Source organism: Platichthys flesus, chromosome 11 (assembly GCF_949316205.1).
Source record: "Platichthys flesus chromosome 11, fPlaFle2.1, whole genome shotgun sequence".
Classification (NCBI taxonomy): domain Eukaryota; kingdom Metazoa; phylum Chordata; class Actinopteri; order Pleuronectiformes; family Pleuronectidae; genus Platichthys; species Platichthys flesus.
Genome location: NC_084955.1, coordinates 15811923 through 15835131, shown reverse-complemented (window position 1 = coordinate 15835131; position 23209 = coordinate 15811923). Strand labels below are relative to the sequence as shown.

Below are 23209 nucleotides of genomic sequence, written 5' to 3'. Positions count from 1 at the left end.
CCTCGCACAGTCACACCGACACGTCTGTGACATGATTACGTGACCCTGGATGTCCAGTAGATAGAGTGTGAACATCCCAACGTCTTCAGTTAGATTTTCAGCCCACATTCAGAGACTAATGATTTAAGACCTGTTGTCCTGCATGTTTGACTGAACCACGGAGCATCAGAGAATGAGCAGTGACCGTGTGTGGAGACGACACAGAGACGTGTGAAATGTCATTCACGTGGTGTGTTTATGATTTTGGCTTTTACCAGATGTAAAAGCCAAAAAGACACTCTGAGATCATTTAGGTGATTAAATGCGAGTCAGGGTTTGGCAGAAGTTAAGAGGTAAAAATGTTTTAAATTAATTTCACAGGATGGGATTATTATGTAGAAAGGTGTGGAGCTGAATCAGTGCCTGCTGTGGGATTCAGAGCCTCCATCAACACAGACTTGATTCTGATAACAGGAGACACAAAAGGTAATTGAAATGAAACACAAGTTCATTTATTTAGCATATGATCTGTTTTTTAGACTTAAAAAAAAATCCATAAAGTGTAGAAGTGATTCCATATGAGTTGTATTATTGTCATGGCACATCAGGTATAAAACACACAAAACAAAACAGAAGTACAGTAATGCTGGCTGTTTTTCATAATTGACAGAGTAAAACAGAAAATTAAAATAATCAAATAAATTCAACTTACATTCATTGTTCTTTGTAATGTTCTTCTAGCAGAATAGACAGATTAGGACAATTTGGCTATCAAAGAAATAAAGTCACAGTGGTTTCATAAATCTAGGAAATAACTTCCAACAAGGCACTTGCAAAATGTTGTGAGCTTTACATTTTTTATCAAATTCAGTGATAGTCACCAAAGAGCCCTAAAGGGAAGACACATTAACGGTCAATAAATAATCCTGCACGTCGCTATTGTTGCAGAATCAAATGAAATCAATTATCCAATAAACTAACATTACAGCCTCAAACTGGCAACTTAACAAGGCTCTGGAAGAGAAGTCAACTGAGTAACAAGCTGCAGTTTTATGTTGTTACTGTACAATAGTGTTCCAGGTACACAGTTCTCTACACAGTCCACTTCCCAAGAGCGTTTGTTCCCAGCAGGGAGAAACCAAAGCCAAGGGGTCTAATGTAAACATGCTGTCATCATGATCAGCTCATCCTGACATGCAGGCGACAGTATTCATTTTCTGTACAGCAGACAAGTTGTATTTATGGGATACAGGCAGAAGTAGAGTGAGTTTGTGGTTTGTGTGTGCATGTGTGTGTGTGTGTGTGTGCATCAGTTAGCCTCCTGACTGTGCTGCATGACATAATAGTCATGGACGTACATCAAGACGGCGAACGGCTGACCGAGGATGATGGATATCCACACTGCAGCGTTGCCGTAGTTACCGCGCAGGAAGCGCCCGACGAACCAGGCGAATGGAAGCTGATGAGTCAATAAAGAAAAGCTAATTAAATAAACACAGTGGGTGATTGTGTTTCTCTTAATGACTAATTACAGTCGGAGTATCCAGATTCCTCTTGTCTGAGGTGTGTGACTCAGCACACGTGATTAAAAAACTAACACAGTCAGCAAAAGAGCAAGAGGCACTTACACAGTATTACCCATTGTTCCACCATATTCCCCCACGATACATCAAACATGCCCTGCACTGCCACTGAGGCCATTAATTACCTTAATGATAGTGGAGCCAAGGCCAAACACTGAGAACACCTTTTAAAGTATCCCACAGGAACATCATCCACAACACATATGAATGAGCTGCACTAATGAACTATTTAATCAGTGTCTCACTACTGCCAGCCCATCTATACCTACTTTAACCTTTTCAGATGTTAAAAAGTAATATCAGAAACAAGAAAACACTTTTAAATTTAATGTCCTTTAAAGGTTTGCTCTGTAAGTTAAACATCAGCTAAATGAGGTGTTGGCTCTTACCTGCACCATCATGCCCATGAAGGCCCAGAGTCGGAACATCCTGAGAGGAACACTCACCAGGTACTGACACACAGACACAGACACAGACAGAAAACAGAACAGGGGCCTTTTAGAGATCTGACCGAGGGGGAGACTTAGGTCTAATATCAGGTAGAGGTTACTAATGTCTGAGACTAGTCTACAGTAGATCATCACTGAAAGATGTTATGTTCCTCAGCTCTTACCTCGTGGAAGAAAGCCGACAAGAAGAAGACAGCTGATTGGCTGATCATTTTACTAAATCCTCTCCTCAGCAGAGGCTTGTAGAAGTGGCTGAAACACAGGCAGAGAGACGGATTATCAAACACTTTGATGCACAGTGAAGAACTAAAATTATAAATCTACCTCTCGATAAGTTTATTTTTCAAGATTTCTGTTTCACCAAAATACTCTGATATTCACTTTCCTATCATGTATGACACTTATTTGATGTTTTATTTTACTACCCTTCATATTATTGACGAAATGATTTGTCAAGAAAATACTTGGCAGAATGATCAATCATGAATATAATTTTGAGAAGCAACTCAAAATGGGAATGTGGACTAGAGCGCAGCTTGTTCAAGCCCGAGTGGAAACTAACTGAGTCTGACCCAAATCCAACATATATTTATTTTTATCAAACTAACTATAAAGAATGAACAAAATGTACTGCCATACACAATAAGAAAAACAAGTGATGTGGTATAAATGAGAATTTATTTTGGCACTCAGCCCCCTCGTTATGTTGTCAAGGCTGAAAGGGGGCGTATATAATATAGATCACCCCCTGGGGTCTTGACATTGGGGGTCATTAAAAAGGGATCGGAAAGATTTCAAAAATCATCCTAGCCAACTATAGTTTAAACATGTTGTTCTGACATCTGCCTGGCTTAGGTCAACTATCCACACTCAAATATGGGCAGAAAAAAATAAGTAATACTGCCGTCTAAAATATTGAAGCGTCTTCTTAACTGACAGGAAGTCAAAGTAAGTAGTTCCTTAAAAAGCCTTTTATTTACTTATGTGCCTGGCTGTGAACACTGTATTTATAACTTCCATTTGCTCTTGAGCCTGATGAATCGATCCCCCCACATACATCAGCCCTGACTGCTTAAGTCTTTTCTGCCTGCATCAAACCTCCTGCGTTCGCTTTGATAAATTTCACTCGATGTGTTAGTGTGCGAGTAACCCACCGTAGACACCACTTGTGTACAGGGATGTTCCAGTTTTGCCAGAAATATGTCACAGTCTCAGAGTTCCTGAAAGAGGAGTCAGCAAATAAGAGTGATGAAGCACTACAGGGTCTAAATAACGGGTCAGTGGCTGTTTGATTAATGTTGATGGATATGAAAAGTTCTAAAAACTGTTTTGTCACATGGGAAAAGAGGAAATTATCCTCAAGTACACTAAGTGAGGAAATTTGCTTTAATTAGCAAATTTACAATAATAAAAGGATGCATAAAACATTTAATCTTTTGCTGAAATTATTTCATTTAAACTTTTACAAAACATTTAGTTACTGAATTGTCTGCATGCACATTCCTCTACTGCACAGTCTGAGTGATAAAGTGCTGCAATGTATGACTGGGTAAATGGAACAACTACACTGTAAAGCCCTTTAAGTGGTCACCAAGACTTGAAAAGCACTATATATATATATATATATATATATAGAGACATTTGCCATTTACAAGCAATAAACAGTGCGTGCAGTGACCCTGAGCAGAACAAACCCAGGCAGCACACCTCACAAACATAGTCGCACAAACGTACCACCAGTCCCTGTAAAACTCTCTGTCTCCAAAGCACAGCAGCTCGGCACTGAAGTTCATAGACGAGTGGAAGAACCAGTAGAAAAACATGAGCCACAGCAGGTGATTAGGAACCTGGAGGGTGTATGAGAATATAAAACTGTGACTGAGAGACATTTAAGAGAGGATAAAAGTACAAATAAAAGCCTAATGCTAAAATGTTCTTCCCCACATTCTCACACAGTCATCATATACATGGTTGTGTGCGGGATGCAGTGTGTACCCAATGTAATCCTTCATTTCGGAAAGAATGTGACTGTGAAGTAGCTTTTATCATGTCTTAACCTGATCTTCCACAGGAAATGAATTTAAATTCAAACAAACAAAATGAACAAAGGTTGTGGTAATGTCGATGCATGTGTTGGGTGTTTATTCACAGCTAATCGCAGGAGTCTCTCAGTCATTCTGGACAGATCCATGTCCTGGTGGAGAAAAGAGGAAAGGAGAGGAGAGACCAAAAGGTTAACAAATGATGCACAGCAGCACTTTGCATCTGAAAACAACCCCATCCCATAGTACTCTGTCCAGTCTCACCTCCAGTGGTTTCATGGAGCTTGTAATGACGGGAATCATCCACTGAAAGAGAGAAAGAAGAAAAAATAAACAATGCAATGTTTTTATCAGATGTTATCGTCCATGGTGGTTTAATTCACACTATATCATGATACATCAGTTTTGGTTTGACTGTACCTGCTGCGTGAGACCAACTAACATCTGGGTGAAGAACAGCTGGGGGGAAAGACACATTCGTAAGGGGAGTAAAACATTTTCACAGATAAATTGTCAACAACAAAATCTGGTAAAAAAACAGAGAAGCGTATATAACATGAGACAGAGTTGGTCTTTATTATCTAGTTGTCCCCAAAATCTCAGTTATCATTATCATTTGGAAAATAATGATTTACCTAATCACAATCCTTTCAAGCAAATGTTAAGCTATGTACAGCTTATAAATCGTGTTTTTTGAATATGCTTGTGAGACTGTCGCTCCTAAGCACTAATGTCGTTCTTTTTTTGCCTTGAACATAACGCTTCAGTGAATGTGGTGGTTTTTGGGGGATGTTGCTGATTTGAGACATTTCCTCACCATTTCAGACAATCTCCTCAGCAAGAAAACCATGCGAATCGTCGGAGAGCGAGGGAAGTTGAGCTCGTAGCACAGAGTCGGAGCAAAGACGAAATAATACATGTCTGGAGAGACAGGGAGGAGGTCAGTGTGATGATAAATGTGGCAAAATGAAACACAACATAGAGGCAGTGATACATGGCAGAAATACGACCTATGACCTTCATGACAGCCGCCAGTTTGACATTAAACAACAGGTAATCCCTGTGCTACAAACTATTTCAGGTCAGAACAATTGCTGTGAAAAAGAAAGCTAGAAAGCTGCAGTACCTCTGATGGTGAGGTTGCCAGGATAACACACCAGTGAGTCACCTCTGTTGAAATGCTGCGGTGTGGGGCCTGTGGGATGAATTCATACATACACACATAGGCTTCATGTAGTGACACTTAAAATAACGTGTTATGTAATATTCCATTTCATGGCTCATTACATACAAATAGAGAGAAAACCTGACCTTTAAATTATTAATTAGAAATAAAATGTAGTTAGCTGTCAATTTATCTAAAATCTTATTCTATTAAAATTTCAATTGAATTGTTTGCGAGAACAACAATAATTTAGGGCTGCTGTTACACAATTCTGCCATAAGATGTCACTGTAAAAGCATGATGGGAACATGGAGGATCCTCTGGATGAGGGAGATTCACAGAAGCTACGGTGTGTCTGTGTGTCTGTGTGTGTGTTTGTGCGACTTACAAGACATCGACCTGGTCAGCTTCTTGGCCTTGACAGAACTCAACTCTCTGCACCACATGTTGACGTCCTTGTAGGAGTAGAGCTTCAGGAAGAGAATGGTGTAAACACCCAGTGCGAACGCGCCGCCAACTGAGGGGAGAGTGGAGAGTGGAATTCATATTTAAATTGTGTTATGGATGAGTATGTAGAGCAGAAACATGCAATCAGGGGTTACACTGCGAGGATGTACAAAGAGATGAGGGAAAGAAATAAGGGGAAAGACAATGGAGGGCAAAAAATAGTCCAGAGGAAGGGATAGATGGAAAGAGAAAAAGAAAGTGAAGAAACAATAAGAGATGAAGGATGATGGGAGAGACTGGGGCACGATGGAAAGCAAGAGAAAAACAAATGGAGAGAAAGGAGGATTCAAAAAATGGAAAATGGAGGGAAAGAGAGGTCGTCATTTGATCTTAGACAAACAGCTCGACAAGCCCAGTAAAATAAATGAACTCAACTCAAAGTAAGAGGGCAGTGAGAACTAGTGGTTTACCACTGTGTGTTTGTGTGTGTGTGCCAGTGTTTATTGGTTGATAAGGGAAAACTGATTAGAAGGAGATTAATAAGCATATATTTTGAGAATCTTGAGCACATACACACACACACATACACACACTCCAACTGAGTAGTTTCCCTCCAAACGAATCATGTGGATCATGCTGAGCATAGAAAAAAACACACACCATCATACATGCACTAACAAAATAATACCTGTGAACAAACTGCACACATGAGTAAAAAACGGTTGCCTACAGGGTGAGGTGCAGATCAAACTCCACAGCAGATCTCGTCCATTAACCATCTGTCTCTTTGGCTCAATGTGGCCACCAGACAGTTACTGAACACAGTGATAATAAACACACAAGAGCCAATAATCATCCACCACAATGTTCAGTTTGTCAGGGAATGAGTCAATTCTCTTTTTTGTTTATTCTGCTTGGTTGACTTTGTGTTTTTTTGTATTGTGACTGTAATGATGATTAACTGATTTAAAATCAACACGCTTCATTTTCTACTAAAAGACATGTCTGTCCTCTTTGGGGGAGTTGGTTCAAAGTGGTTCCACTGTCAGACCAACCAGGCTCAGCTCCATGTGGCAACATGCTTCCTACTGAACATACCTCAGATGCCAAGCTAACACCTCACACCTCATCTGTACAATATCGAGGAGTTACCAGTTTGGAATTTAAGATGAGAAATTCAAATGACATTTGCACTGACTGATAATTCTCATTGAATCTATAATGTTCATGTCACCGGGACTTTGACCTTGGACCGACCATAGACAGTCAGTTCATCCTTGAGTTGAACTGAGCATTTGAGATATCGTGTTCAGACTGGGATGAACAGATGAAAACGCAAAGCCTCCTCCACTGTCAGTGCGAATGCATAAAAAGTGCTGAGTCCATCCCTGTCCTCCAAATACTTTCCTTCATTGTGAATTGTTGCTCTCTAAGTCAGTGTCTTCATATGTTACCTCTAAGGATACAGCTAATGTCCAATGAACAGAGCGTTACAGTGTGTTTTACCTAGTCTTGCGAAACACATTCCGTGCACCAGACTTGCCCCATGAAGAAACAGCAAAGAGGAAATAATGAAATAATGGAAACAGAGAACAGTTCTGCTTCACCACTACAGTGTTTCCCAAAAGAAATGTAACATGATTTAAAATGAACTTTTATATCAGGTCCTGTATCTCTGCTTCATATATACTATGTATGAATACTAGTCACATACTTAGGGAATGTTCCCACACCCACACACACCTGTGCATACACACACCTGCCCTCTGTAACTGCCCTTCCTGTGTGAACAGCAGCGCAGAGAGAACAGACAAACAGATGGACTGACTCCTTTACTCCTTCACCCCCGGCGAGAGAACATATGAGAGGAGAGAGGAGGAGACGTAAAGGAGGAGGAGAGTTTACCCAAATTGAAGATCTCTCTAAATTAACACTAAAATATGTTCCTGATCACACCTGTAAATCAATATCTGTCTTATGATTGTGTTAAAGTTTACAAGTGAGGACATAAGGGGGTGTAAAATCGCTTTTAGCATGACACTGGCAAAGAAAGATCTCTCAAGTAGTTTAAAAGGGAGTCGGGAACTTTAATGTTCTGAGTAAGTGCCTCAGAGTATTTTTTATAAGTCATTATATATTGAACTAAAAGGAAACTGTCTCCTTATAAACCCACATTTCAATTCACTTATCTTGATCTGCACCAAATTTCTCACACTCAGAGATTCATTTCATCAACATCCATGAATCATTTTCAGATAAATCAAGGCAAATGGTGTAATAGCTCTATTTCTCCATGTTAAAGAAAGTGTGAAGAAATTCTTGGATCCGACCCATAATCTGAATCTACACCAAAATGAAATGTTTTTTTCCCCACGCCGTTTGGTCGCTGCTCAATAAACAAAAGGGATGGAAACAGAACATTCATGGTGGAGGTAATCATGTAGTGTACAGTATCTTAGTGAAAAGCATGGTTTGTGGAGGCGGCCATACTTTGTGTTGTCCTGTAGCCTGATGAGGACAGAAGAAGGTGACCTTTGAATGAGCCTCTCCTCTTTCCTCTCTCCTCTCTCCTCTCTCCTCTCTCCTCTCTCCTCTCTCCTCTCTCCTCTCCCCTCTCTCCTCTCCCCTCTCTCCTCTCATATGAGCCAGCTGGAAATAATCCAGTCATGACCAACTGCTCCATTACCACTAACCGATTCCAATTATGTCTCTGTACAAGACGTGTTTTTTACCGCACTAACTGGTCAACTGTTTCTCTGAAGGGCAGGGACGTGAACGTGCTCTTAATCTTCATTACAATCACATTATTTTCTGTTTTATACCCATGGGTACATTGTAAACCACCAATGAATAGATAATGGCGCAGCTGCATAATAGGTGCTACGGTCACAGTCACCGTCTTGGTTGTGCAGAGTCGTTTGCAGCGAGCAGTCAGAGGCGGTATTTTAATAACAGCGAGAAACACTTTACCTGGGGTCACGGAGGGGACCAGCAGGATCACTGCAGCGGGGAATGTTAGAATGACTGCCATGTTAATGCAGTGGACCAGAAATCCCACAGGTTCACTGAATGAACTCTGAGTAGAAAATGAGAGAGTGGGCAGCAGGAGGTTTTATGTTAAATCTTAAAAACATGTCAGATGTCCTGCTTTAGAATACATCAGCAAAACATAAAACACTTTCAAGCATTTGTTTACCCGGCCTTTGAGAACTGGAGTAAAACAGATCTACATTTAGAGTTACGGTGGCCTAGTAAAGTTTTAAAGGCTCATAATGTTCCATGCGCATGCCAAGCAGACAGAGCATAACGTAATATGTCCTAAATACAGATGGTGAAACTAATTTCCCATTTAACATATGCAGATGCAGTCGGGGAAAGGTCAGTTAGTTTTAGAGACATAATCCCTCCTGGGTGTCGGTGGAAAGCTCTGAATTCAACAGTTCTGTCCAAATCCACAGCGCTTTGGTATTTAAGTGCAACAAGGGTTTCTCCACTCACCTTCGACAGCTGCCGCTCGGTGTACAGAGCCACCAGAATGAACACGTTGGAGACTGTCAGAAACACAAACAGAGGCTTGGGTCACTTCATCAAAAACACTTCATTTCTTTGTACAGGGTCACTTCTGTTGGATTCCAGTGGGATGACAGACACTGAAACTTTTTCTTTAGGAGGACTACATCAGTCTTAATACTACTCATGTTTTTTAGTGTGTGTAAAATAGTTTATGGTAAGTCCTCTGCATGTATATAGAGCTTTTCTCCGCATCTTGATGACTACTTAAAGCCATTGACAGTTTTATACAGTGCATCAATCTGTAGCTCTTTCTCTATCACACATCACTCACAGACTGTTGGTACAGTCAGACGGGCGATTTAGTGTTCACTGTTTTGCCCAAAGACCCGCTCTACCTGCTGGGCCGATAAAATTGCCACTAAATTATGAAATTGAGGTAAAAAAAGGGTCTAGTCGGAAATGTAACAGTTGAGACAAGAGCTGAATTTCATTTCCTGGGACAACTGTGATTGCAGCAACACTATGTTGTGTGTTGTTCCTCTTTGGTCTCCAAACTGTTCTTTTTCCTCCACATGTCGAACATTATTACATTTAAATGTACATATCACAAAGCAATAATGACAAGCTTTTCGTATGAATATAGAAATAGTCAAGGAGGTTATGTTGTCGTATGCATTTCCAAGAACTACTCAACCGGTATGGTAGCTGTGGAGGGGGGGGGGGGCATGACCCAAGGGAGAACCCACAGAATTTAGCTGTGAATCTGAACGAGGGGGAGCGGCTCCAGGAATTCGTTTTCACTTTCTTTAAAGTTTAGGAGACTGTGTGGATTTTGGTGAAGATCCAGAAGATTTTGATCTATGGAATTTAAATGTGGTATCATAAAGGGACTGTTAGGCCTTTGCAGAGGTATAGACTCTACTGAGTTCCTTCCTAGTTAGATTATGAATTGATAGACATTTAGAATCATTACTGCAAAAGACTGGAGCTCCACATAATTCAACTTGTTTAGTCATGAACCTGCAGCACTGGTTTTGGCTTTTCAACTGCCTTTTTCGCAACACCCAAGCAGAGAGTGAGGGGAGAACTTGTTTTGTTACTATCAGCTACAATATCAACAAAGCAGCGGTTTCTATTGGCCAAAAAATTGTTCAACAAGTTTTGTACCTCCAAGTTTCTTTCTTCAATATACACTTTATTATGCATCAGTTGTGGCCACATCCCTGATTCAGTGAGGTGTAAATTTGAAAGCAGTATCAGGTTAAATTACAGGGAAACTCATTGCTGAACGAACTTGAAGAATCCACTGATATGTCAACTGCTCATTACCCTGACTAGACTAGACTGAGCCTCACATAATTGCAGCAATTGTTCCATTTTAAGACACTAATCAGAGCATTAGCATGTCAATCCATCTAATGTAGAGAGCACAGATGTGTAAACTGACAAGGTTTTTGATTCGTGCACATTATCCTGTCATGAATGAAACTACCCAGTAGCATTATGATTCCAAATCAAAGTCTTTAATGGTTCAGTCAAAGGCCTCAAAGATCCAACACCTTTTGGTGACAGTGCACTAAACTGGCTCATCATGCACACAAGTGAAAAGAATCTTATTCAACCAGTCATCATTTACAATTAGTTAGTTTTTCTCATTTGTTTTCTGAAAAGATTCTCAATATAGTTAAATGAGATTCTGTATTGAGGCAAAAATAACTTTTTACATTACCCTTAGCACCTTATGATAAAAACTCCCATACAGTTAGGGGATCAGCTTCCTATACTTTTTTGTGTGTGAAACACTTTGTAACTTTGTTTAGATAAGTGCCATACAAATGAAGTTGTTATTATAAAGATATTATTATATTATATTATCCACGTGGCTTTTAACACAGGGACAAAGGTGTATATTACATGAATATTCAATTTGGAGCATCAGGAAATATTAAACTGTTTCTGCTTAAGATTGTGTCACTCGCTCCTCCATTGAAAATATGGTGCAAATAGTAAAACAAAATAATTTTACTAAATGTTATTTCATTTAATCTTTGACACAAGTTTTAGGGGAGTGGTCTTACCTTGTCGTCCAGTATGGAGGGGGGTGGGCGGTGGCTGTGTTAATCAGACACAAAGACTCAACTCACTAAAGCACAGCGATGAGAAGAATTTCACAGCGTGCTATTTCTAATGTGCTTTTTAAATCTCTTTTGGAAACATGCCTGCTCAGCATCTTTGACAAACACCAGCTACTTTAGCTACTCATGCATCAAACTGAAACAAACAGCACCATTTAGCACCTGTTCGATGCCCATAAACTGTACACTAGGTATCGGCAGAGGAGCTTTTGGCGGAAATTTATAAGCAGCACACTTATGATGTAGAGTAAAACCTTACATTAGAGTATAATACATTTAGTCGAATGGTCATTCACAGGCAAGTTTCCTGTGCAAATGATACCCACTCGATCATAGGCCCTGTTCTGCAGCTGGCATCAACATGCGTCTCTCGGGATCACTTGTGATCTGATCTCACTTCCTCGCTTTATATGAAAATAAAACACATTCATCTTTTCTTTTTGCAAAGACCAAATCTTTCTTGCTTTTAGCCCATCTGACTATGACAGACGGGTCTGATCTCAGTGTGTTTGAGAGAAAGAGAGAGCAACATGAGGCTGAGTGAATCAATATGCTGTGCTCAGCTATACAGTGAAATAAGATTTTACTCATTTGAAATAGTAAAAAAAAAAAAAAATGAAAATCAATGTGTGGCAGTCAATGTTGATATTGTGGCCACAGACAAATCAATATGACCTCTGGGAAACATGTAGAATTTTAAAAATATTTGTGGTTCATTGTTAAACTGTAGCGGGTCAGAGGAAGTCAGCTGAGTGAGTGGTCCGGGATATGTTTTTGTTTTAAGTTAGTTTTAAGACATCAGTAACTTCGGCCCCTAAGGATCCCACACCATAAGAACTGGTTTAATGTCGTCAAAGCTGCGTGGGATCATGGGAGCTGTTGTCTTCACCACTATTGCAGGTGAAAACCTACCTGATGTGACTCAGCAGCAAATCATGTTCACATATGAGGTAATGTCTTAAATTTGTATTAACGTTAAAGGGCAATGAATAATCATGATCTTTTACGAGTGACGGACCCATACAAACAGTGGAACCTATTTAACAAAGGTCTAGTCATTTAAGTTTGAATGAAGATTTGCTACATATCGTTCAGGCATGAATATGAGTAATGAGTGGCCTCTGGGAATGAGGTCCTTCACTCCCCATGTCACCTTTAACAGGCTCTCACTCCTACCTGTCATTCACCCTAACTCCCCCAGCCCTCTGTCTCTTTTCTCCTGCCTTGTGTCAATGCATCACTTTATATCAATTCTCTTTCTCATCCCTCTCCTTCTCTTTTCATTCCTGGCTTCTTCACCCTCTCTCCAACCGTCCCTGTTCACAATCACCCACTTAATTTTCTCTTCCATAACTCTGCCTCCACATGCCCCCCCCTCAACGCCCCAACGATCCCTCTCCCTCTCTTTTTTTTATCTCACCACCCCTCTCTGCAGCACGGTACCAGCATGCAGTATATAGAGCAGGTGATTGTCCCTCTGGAGACACTGTGAGCTGCACCACTGCAGACTTTCACTGCAACATGCAGTAAAAATAAACACTGGAAGAACTTTGAATATAGCATGTGCCCCTGTGTGTCCTAAAACAAGGCATCGACTGAAATGAGGCAGATCCCACCGTCTGTGCTATACGTGGGGGAAAAAGTTTTTACTGCTTTAAAATCAGCCCAATGGTATACATCACTTGAAATGGTTTGTTTAGGGGCACTGTCAGACATATTGGTACTCAGTTCCACAAAGCTGCATATGACTCCCACGCCTCTCCTATCATTTATTGAGGCTGCTGCTGCAGTTGGTTGTTCCAGTTTGAGAAATCATTTCAGTCTTTTCTTCCTTTCAAGCTGCAGCTCTGCACCAGAGATGACATTTTGAAGTGAGTCCTCCACCCTTGCTAAACTGATCATTATCAGATAATCATTCATATTAATTATTAACTGAAATATTTCAAAAAGGAATATACTCGTTGTCTGCTTTCCATAGTGTGGATATTTGGGATAATTTTACCTACCAATTACCAGGCATGCTGCTGGCCAGCTGTAGGGGTCCTTCAGAAACAAGGAAATCACCTCAATAGGGTCCACCAGTACACCGTATCTGACAAACAAACAAATAAAAAATTAAGAAAAAGAGAAACAGCACATTTAAAAAAGGAGAAATCTAAATGAAGATGTATGAGCAAGAAGTTGGGATTGAGAAACTGATATTTAAAGCCAATAGCTTAATATAAAAATGGGTTTTACAAAGAGTTTTAAAAGATAATATTGAGGTAGTTTGTCTGAGGGACAATTTGAATTCGGTCAGTTGCTTATAAGTGACAGCAGATATAGATATTATCCATATGGACTTTTTCTTAAATCAGACACTTGTCATAGCAGGAACAAAACCCAAGTATCTAGAAACATTAACAATGTCTCTGCTCTCCTAAGAGACCCAGGAAGTAATTTCAATGAGCCTGAGTGAAATGCATGCAGATCTTGGATTAATTATGACTTGTCAAAATATCTACAATGAATAAAGGAGACTGTCAGAATAGAGGTCTTCTCAAAAAAGGAGACTGTAAGAGGCGGAAGAAGTTTTTAACATTTTTACAACCCTGGTACAAATTTCCCGTTTCATGGCATATTTCATTTCATAACATCATTGTAATCACTGTCTGAGAATGACACACTGGGTATTAAGCAGCGCAGGAAGCCTCTTGAAATAAGTGGTAATAATTTATGTGAAAAAGAAGAGAGAAAGACTCCAGATGTACTCACCTCAAAAGGTTTTCTAAGAAGAGGCGAGCATTACTCAGCACCTAGAATAACACACAAAGGTTAGCGATATCCCTGTTAAACTTCAATATGTTTGTTTTTCACACAATAAATACTCCATGTTCTCATTTTATGTTTCTTTCATTCTTCACTGTCACTTCTTCCCTCCTAATTCAATGAACTTGTCCTTCCACATCAGTCCTCTCCTTGTCTAGGCTTTTCTCTCTCCCTCCACACTGTACATCCCATTCTTTTCTCTGCTCACCCCACTTTTCCCCCTCTTCATCCTCCTTCTCCCACCATTCTTCTTTTTTTTGTATCTCTCCCCCTCACTCTCCTTCCCTCTATATGGATTGTAATATCTCATTACCCAGCACAAAGGCTCTTTGCCTGGGCATGGGACAGAAGTTCAGTGAGAAAGAAGCAAAACCTCCTGCGATGAACACTAAAAAAAATCGGTGTTCAAAGCCTGGATTAACAAAAGGCTTTGCTAGCCTCCTCTGCTCTCCTATTCTCTTATATTCTGTCACTTCTCCCGAGCACAGAGGAGCGAGCGCCCCACTAGATGTTGAGTTTAACATACATTACACTTGCTAATCATTAGCGCTGTCACTTTTTATTTGAAAATCAAACATCTGTTTGAATGTGAGGGAAAAGATGTAATGACCTGTAAGAATTCACAATTCAGAGCCTATTGGCAAAGCAATTTGTATGAAGTAGGTTTCCTTCAAATCCAGCAGAGGGCACTTTACAACTTTATTATCTGCCTGACCTCTGACCTGCATCAGTGACCTATCAGATAACTCAGGTTGTGATGTTCAGTTGTTTGCCCAAAAAATGGTGGCCACTAGTGAGCTGAGCGTTGCTGTGTGAGGCGACAGAGGCAGCACAGACAAGAAGAGCACAGATTTTAAGATAATACAGATTGAACCAAAGGGTTTTGACGAGATTTCTCAAAAACAAAAAAAATTGAACAACTAATTGTTTTATTTTAATCACCTCATGAAACAAACTTTTTTCCTTTTCCCGAATGATCTACCTCTACAGTACCTCTGATTGGAAGCATTTTAGAACAAGGTCAGAAAACAAGTCTATATCAAATACAACACCTTAGCAGGTGTAATTTTCATATGAAGATCTAAACCAGTAACAGATAAACACAGTAGTGCAACCTGCTGAATAAGAATCATGGTAAAGCCTGTGCTGCTGCAGTAAAACGATCACTATGTTGTACATGGTGGTTGTAGATCTATTAAAAATAGACAACAACTATTTGTGAGGAGGTGAGATGCAAACATATTTTAAAACCACAGAGAACTGGAATGACATGCAAATCTTACAACGTGTGCCCCAATATATAAATCACCTTATGTGTTCAGACTACCACATGAGGCTGAGAGTACATCGTTCAAGAGGTGTTTTCAAACAATTCAAAAATAGATCCTTGCAAGTTTTTTGTGAGTGAGTATGTGTGTTTTTGTGTGCACACACGTGTGTCTTACCAGCATCACCACACACCAATTGAGGATTCCTCTGTAGTTGTTGTAACCACTGGCTGAACTCAGCAACGACTCCTGTGTCTTGTGACAGCCACTACAATAGACAGAGGCATGGCTCATTCAAGGGTAATATGATCTTATTTTTAATTTATATTTGACACATGGAATATAACGTTTGCACATTGAAGGATTAATATGAGAAAAAAGAAGGGGTTGTTAACATTTGTCTATCTTAACTGACTGCTGTCAGCTCTAGTAAGAAGAAGAAGAAGAAGATGAAGATGAAGAAGAAGAAGAAGAAGAAGAAGAAGAAGAAGAAGAAGAAGAAGATAATTCAATAATTAGGTTCAGCGATGGGGCACTTCTTTCATTATTGATCAGAAAGGGGCCAACCTACTCCGTTTGCTGTTTTTTTAAACTTACTTTTTAATGCTTTATTTCTGTTGGCAATAACAATATTCAAAAACAGTTATTTTTAGGATTTTATCAAAAGCCAAGTCATTTATCCACTAGTAAGCAAAGCAGCGAATATCCCTGAGCATTAGGCCAGAAATACTGATATGTAAAATGCATTCTTTGTGTTGCACAAGTGACTTGATATGGAAGTGACAGGTGATCCACGTGTTTAAAAGTCACCCATTTCATTTAGGGTGGAATAACAGGCATGTTATTGTCAATAAGGATGCGTCTTTCTTTTTGTTCTAAATCAGCAGACCCCTTCTGTAAGCCTGTTTGTGTATGAGACGTAAATTATTCATATTATTAGCTGCTACAATGCTATTGGGATTTACATAGGCCGCAAGATAGTGACTCAAAGGAGATTTATTTATTATTACATTCATTATATTCTGCCAACATTTTCATAACTATAAATGGGAAGATGTCATAAAGGGGGATGGGGGCATTTGTGAGGGCCAAAATTTGCTATGTTTGCAAGGCCATATTTAGCCGGTGGGAGACTTTAAACCCAACACTGACCTTCACCTTAAAAAATGCTTAAACTACATATAAAGTAAATAATGGAGAATCATATTTACTCAATTGTAGGAGTTGTGGTTAGGGCTTGGTGACATGGCAATACAAATATTCAGATAAGTTCACATTGACAATTATAAAGAGAAATGTCACATCATAATGTCTTTTAAGATTAAAGACGGATTTTTGCGTCTCACTGAAGGTTGTGGTTTTCTTTATGGGCAGAATGACAAACACTAGATAAGATCCATTAAGTTTCATACCTCTTCACTGTGCTTACAACAGCTAACCCTAACCCCTGTATTAATTTATACTGAACATGGAAGTGCCTTAGCAGATTGTTTTTAATAATTAAAATATAGTAGACTCACTTCTTTAACTTCAAATAGGACTGCATAAACATACACTCACAACTTAAACTGTGCTGTGTTAAGTGGGACAAAGTGCTGGCCTCAGGAGATTAAACTTGTCGGCCCACATTTCACTCCAGTTAATGGGGCCCTTATAAGATACGCCCCCTGATCAATAACAAACAGGCCCTACCTGAACTATGCAGACGTATCATTGAGTTAGCCACAAAGATGAATTACTAAAGTTTTTAGAAGTACGTAGTTGAATTAAAGAGTAAAAACAGAGATAGGCCCCTGATCAGAAACAAGCCTAAATGAAGAACACCCTGAGCAAAATAGTAGGTTTGCCAGAAATGCTTTATTTTTCAGCGTAGAAGCTTTAAAACTTTTTACATGATAGAAAGTATGAATGAAAGAGAAACACAGAAACATTAAGAGCAGAAGCTTGTCGGTCCACATTTCACTCCAGTTTACGTGGCCCCCATTAGATTCGCCCCTGATCAACATCAAAGCCAATTTCGTCCTGCTTTTCCAAAAACAGACATCTCAGATTAGCCATGAATATTATGTTTCAGTGTTGAAGTTTTTGAATGATCTACCTGAGTGAAAGTAGGACTGAATGAGGAACACTGAAACTTAAAGAACACTAACAGGTTCTTTAACCCGTATCTGTGACCTCTAACCCGGACTAAAGTCCATCTACACCACCTGCATCAGGCCCCTTCACCACCAAACAAACGTCTCTCTTCTCGAACTCTTCTGGAAGTTTCCTCCACTGACCTCAGTCGTTCACTCATGTCGTTCCTCGGACTCCTCTTCTCGCTCTTCGCCGCCTCCTCCGAACCGCGGCTGTCCACCATGCTAGCACCGCCAGCACCAGCAGCTCCGACGGTCACCGGGCTCTGACGGGCCGCCGCAGACCTCCCGTTCACCGGCTGCAGACTCGCGCCTCTCCCCGCCACCAACGTCGCCCTTCTCCGGCGAGACAGCGGGGGCTCGACCGCGTCCGAGTCCCCCATGATGTTTCACACAGACAGGAAGTGGAGAGGAGTTCACTTCAGCAGTTTACTCCGGGTAGTGGCATGTCTGTTGATGTGGTGGTGGCACTGTGGCCTGGAAGACAGGGAAGTGCAGGAGCGAAGCCAAAACAAACAGCCCGCCCTGTGAGCAGCACTTTGACGTGGAGGAGGGAGTGTCTCCGTGGAGCCACATGAGGTGAAAGGAGTGTAACTGCTGACTCACACACAGACTCTTTATTCAGCTCTGCAGTAACACAACACAACACACTGTGAATAGATCCATGTGTATCATTTAGCTCTGCTAGTAAAGTGACATGATGATATATAGTCAATGGTTAATGCAAGTAAAGTTTGATTTGACCTGGATTGACCTTAGTATGGTGGCTGAGAGAGCTCAACACACTGCACAGTAAGAAAACACTCACAAGAAGGAAAAGTATGTGCAAAACATAAAACAACTTCATTAATTTGAGGACACATGCAATGCAAAAGTCATAACAACAGCAAAATTTACAACAGAAATGTTTCCAGGGGATCCGAAAAAGGGATGGACCGGCTGTAGTTCAATGCTTTGTGATTTCCATCACCGCTGATGAGTAACAGAATTCAACAACTTTACAAGGTTCATCTCTTTTTTGGGTCCTCTAGAAACACTAACGTCATTTTCCAAACTTGCAGCACGTTTCTGTATTTGCAAGTGTTGTGACTTTTTGTCGCATGGGTTTTTTACATTTGCAGTGCGTAGAATAGAATGTGTTTCTCCTGAGGTAGCGTGCTCATTCAATGAACAGTAGAAATTAATAGTTGACCTCAAGTTCCATTTATTATCGGTTTTCAGTCACTTGGTCTTTGCCAGCAGCTGCTCCGTTGCCATGAATAGAAGGTAGCTCAAAATTCCATCGTTTTTTGTTCTCTCTGAGCCTAAATGGAGGACGTGACAGCTCCTCAAAAGTGAAGCCACAGCTTCTGCGTTGCCGCCTGGTGGCTGGCTGCAGCATAGGTCATAGATCCCACCTTCTCCATGTTAACGGATCAGACTTGGATCAAACTAAGAAGTCACAAAATACATTAAATACATTTTTCTGAAATACTGTTTCTGTCATTCAGGTAGTTCTTATCACACTTACACGTCAGAGTGTAATCGTATATGGAGTATTTTAGCCGTGTAGTGGGAGTCATATTTACATACAGTCTATACCTTAACACTTTAAGAAGTGTTTGGCCGTGTTTTCTTAAATTGTGTGGTTTAAATTAGTTATTGTAAGTAAATAAGTGACGAAGCAAACAACATCTGCTGATAAAGACGTGTTATAATCGGAAGCTCCACTCTATCAAGAACTATCAACCCCAAAATAGAGAGGTTTAACGGCCTTTACGATTACATATATAATTCAATAACATTTTATTTGTATGATCATAATATACATGATCTCAAGGTATTTTACATAGTAAGGACAAGAAACCTGACAGTTTCCGCAATTATATGTGTGTAATCCATAGAAGAAGGGAAAAAAATCTTTACATTTTTTCATCAGATTGACCTGGATCATAATAAAATAATATATTCAGCAAACGGTAACACAGTTGGCTCTATGCTACAGTATATATATAGTTAAGTGTGAGTTTGATCTGATGCAATGGCCATACTGCAAAAAAAACACATTGAAATGGAAACAGCTTATCCTTTCTCCGGGTTCCACCCTCAAAACCCACCATATATTTTGTCCCACCAGCGTAAAGTATGATTTTTCTTCATCCATCCATAGTTTGATGGTGTGTAATAAGCATTACAGCCGCACACAGCCATGGGTGTGACTAATATAGACAGTTAGTCTTGTCAAAGCTCCTTCAACTCTATGGCTAAAGAAGTGACTTTACTTTTAGGGATTATTAATTCACTAATGGATTGGATTTGGGTTTCCCTTTTAACTCACTTCCCTGGGACTCTGTCAGAAGGGACGGTCACATCACACTCTTGGTGTGTTCAAGCCAAAAGGCGGTTTGAAAGCTTCCCTTCGATGAGAATGCCCTTTCTGTCTCTTCCAGTCCTCTGTGCTTATCCATACCGAGATGGGATCTGATCAGTGGCATTGATCCAGCTTTATCAGTCCTGACTGTCTATACACTTGTCTTTTAGAGTAATGAGCCTGTCTGCGGTTGTTGGGATAAGAGACCTTGGGGAGGGATCAATAGGAAACTTATGACTATTTATTTTAACTCTAAACTTCTTGATGGGCTACATTTCCCTATGTTTTCCCCTACAAAAATCTAAATAGCTCTTTTAGACTTCCAGGATGTGGCTGGAGCCTGTTTTCTGACAATTTGTAATAATCTTCCTCAGGGAGGCTGTTCCACAGAGGAGACAGGTCAATGTCCCAAGGTGTCAACAGCCTTTTCATCAGCCCGGTGTATGAGCCAGTAGAGGGTGTCCAAGGCCTAACTCCTGCTTCTGCCTTTTGGTGAGTCAGGCACATGTTGTGTTTCTATTTGAGGCTCCAGTTAGAGTGTGTGTTTAGTCAGAACCTAAATCAACTGATCAGTAAAAGCATCCGTCTCATGCTCTTATGATGAGTCAAAACATTTTTATTATCATTATCATTAAATACATTTCAGATAACTCACTGGTTTTCTTCTATCTTAATAAGTTATGTTTTTTGTTAATGGGAAAGAGATGAAATTTGATTCTAAGTTGGACTTGTGCAGACCTGTGCCTCTTCCTTCCAATAACAAAGTGCAGGAGCCACACTGTGTTGCGTGCGAGCCTCCTAATGCTCCACAGAGCAGGTTATTTTTGATAACAGCGAGCCATTTAAAATTTAGAGAATAAGAGGTTTTAGCCATGTATTATTCAAGATTTCTGTAGGGCCTCAAAAACTGAAGCGTTCTACAAGCTCTCTTTTCTTTTTCATGTCTCTGTCTTTCCTCCCGTCTCTCACTATAGAAGCATGACCTTTTAAATGACTGTTTCCTTATTTAAATCCTCTTTTTTTTACCCAGCATGTCTCCATTAATCTGTGTATCTACACATGTACACTATATATGCCACTACACTATACATAATGTATACTATATTATGTATATTGTATATTACATTATATCTCTACAGGAGAAAAGTGCTGTGTCTAAATTCCCCAGATGCCCCCTTCTCCCTCTTAACAGTACCAAAGGTCAGGTTATAGATAAAGGGCCGACCAACAGTTCATTGTAGCGACTGCGCTTTCATATCTAATTCAGATACTCCAGACAGAGAGGCACCAACTTCAAATCTCACCAACTTCAACTATTTTGCGTTTTTCACCAGTAAGGACACAATGTGGTATGGTTCACTAGGATGCGAACACCTACATTTAATATAGAGAGTGACCGCAATTCCAGCCATTCATTGATGTGCTGTTAGAATGGGAGACGCAGGGTGAGGGAGATAAATGGTGATGCTTTGGGAGACATCTTCAGACTTGGGTGACAATTGTTATCATGTTGCTCTTTTAGCGTTTGTATATTGTTTCCCCTTCTGGTCTCCTTGATGCAACAAGTCTACATTAAAATCTTCTGCATCACACATCAGTTGCTGCCTGAGGTCTCCTTTCACCAGCTTCCAGAAAACGTGGGAGGAAACCCAGAGAAAACCCTTCACAGGCACGGGGAGAACATGCAAACCCAAAACTCCACGATTGTGCTAACCACCACTGACCCATTACACCGGTATATGACATTAATTTACTGTTATCCCCAAAACCTGGTCATCAGTGGGCAGTTATAACAAACCCACTTGAAACAAACTTTCAAGGGGGATGTGGAAGGGTCTCTGCAGCCCAGTAATTGTTTTGTTCAACAAAAAGGTCAAAAAAACTATTTCTTTATGGACCTTGCTTTGTGCACAGGGACACTGTCAAATGTAGACACGAAAAAAAAGGCTGAGGCATTGAATATATAGAAAGTCAACCAGGTTTAGAGGCAGCCCGGTTTTAAACCATGAGTTTAGGCAGACAGGCAAACAGATAAGAACAGACAACAGCATTCTTCACTCAAGGGACACTGCGAACAAAAGCAGACAATCTGACAGAGACGAGGAGATGAGGCTGGAATAATGCTGGCTTCAAATGTTGATCATGTTCATATCAATCCATATGAGCACCCCCCGCCAGTGGTATAAATAACCCCAGAATCTGCTGAAGAATCCAATTTCTCTAGATGTATAGTGTTTGATGATGTTCTTCCAGAAATGACAGAGGACATGGAGGTTTTGTTTTTCCTTGGATGATAAGTTAAACGTATTCAAATATTTTCCCTTTGCAATTAAGCCTTTGCATTTCCTGCGACCAGTGATTTTCACATCAGTGTCCATGTTGCTGTTGCCCGGCAGTGCTCTCGTGACTGGACAACTTTAATGCCAAACATACTGTGCACACGACTTCCCAGTGTCACAACCGCAAGCTCACCAGTTCCATTTAAAAGCAGTTTAAGTAGCTGCACTGTTGATTCTGAACGAGGAGCAGTTGCAGAGAGAGATCGAGTGGCTACAGGGCTAATTGGGAAAGAGGGAACAGGTGTGTGGATGAGCACGGGGGGGGGGGGGGATTTAGGAGGAGAGTGGGGTGGGCGAGTCGAGAAAGGCAGGTCTGTGGGAAATGGGGGTAGAGATAGAAGACAGAGACAGGAGGGCAGAGGGGAACAGGTTGTCGAAGGGTTTTCAGAGTCTGTGGCCATGTTGTTGAATTAAGATTTCTCTTAATGTAAAAAAAAACAAAACCGGAAGAAATGTCTCTAACATAATGTATCTGGACACGGGTGGGGGGGGGGCTGTATTATCCGTGTCCAGATACTTTATGTTAGTACATTTCTGTCTGTTTGTTTATACTCTGTTGCATGTGTGTTGCTGCATCTTTCAGTGGGTTAACCATGGTGCTTAACCATGCTGACACTTGCTCCAGGCTAGGTGATTGAAAACATAGGTGAGCGATCTAAGAGACAAAGGATAAATATAGAGACGGAGGAACAAGAGAGAAAAAGCAAGGTGGGGGGTACAAAGAGAGAGAGGGGGAGGGATTTCACTTTCTATCTACTGTATATCTCTGTCTCTCTCTTCCCCATCTGGAGAGACAGAGGGAGCGAGAGATAGTGTTTGTCCTTGCAGGTTGTAATGAAGCTGTGGAAGGATAGATGACTCGCTTTAACACAAGCAGAGGAGAAATACACTCGAAACATCACTCAGCTGACCTGTGTGTGTGGGTGTATGTGTGTGTGGGTGTATCTATGTGCGTGTGTGTGTCTGACAGTAGAGACTGATGCTGATTATATAGGG

At 40.5% G+C, this 23209-nt stretch overlaps 1 protein-coding gene across 1 annotated transcript; it reads right to left on the bottom strand.

Moving 5' to 3' along the window:
- Window positions 1-466: 466 nt before the first annotated feature.
- Window positions 467-18031, bottom strand: dgat1b (diacylglycerol O-acyltransferase 1b). Its single transcript, XM_062399646.1, has 17 exons — window positions 17669-18031; window positions 15567-15657; window positions 14068-14108; window positions 13320-13405; window positions 9164-9216; window positions 8636-8741; window positions 5607-5735; window positions 5180-5248; window positions 4871-4974; window positions 4474-4512; window positions 4318-4359; window positions 4161-4205; window positions 3746-3858; window positions 3166-3231; window positions 2176-2263; window positions 1952-2014; window positions 467-1438 (listed from the first exon to the last, which is right to left on the bottom strand). Exons 1-17 carry the CDS (start codon window positions 17905-17907, stop codon window positions 1289-1291), a joined length of 1524 nt encoding a protein of 507 aa, XP_062255630.1. The 5' UTR covers window positions 17908-18031; the 3' UTR covers window positions 467-1288.
- Between the last annotated feature and the right edge of the window lie 5178 nt (window positions 18032-23209).

Coding starts and splice junctions, on each gene's coding strand:
- dgat1b (XM_062399646.1), bottom strand. CDS start 17,907: ATGGGGGACTCGGACGCGGTCGAGCCCCCGCTGTCTCGCCGGAGAAGG. Junction 4,206..4,317: donor GCTCCATGAAACCACTGGAG/GTGAGACTGGAC, acceptor TTTCTCCACCAG/GACATGGATCTGTCCAGAAT. Junction 3,859..4,160: donor AGAGACTCCTGCGATTAGCT/GTGAATAAACAC, acceptor TACACCCTCCAG/GTTCCTAATCACCTGCTGTG.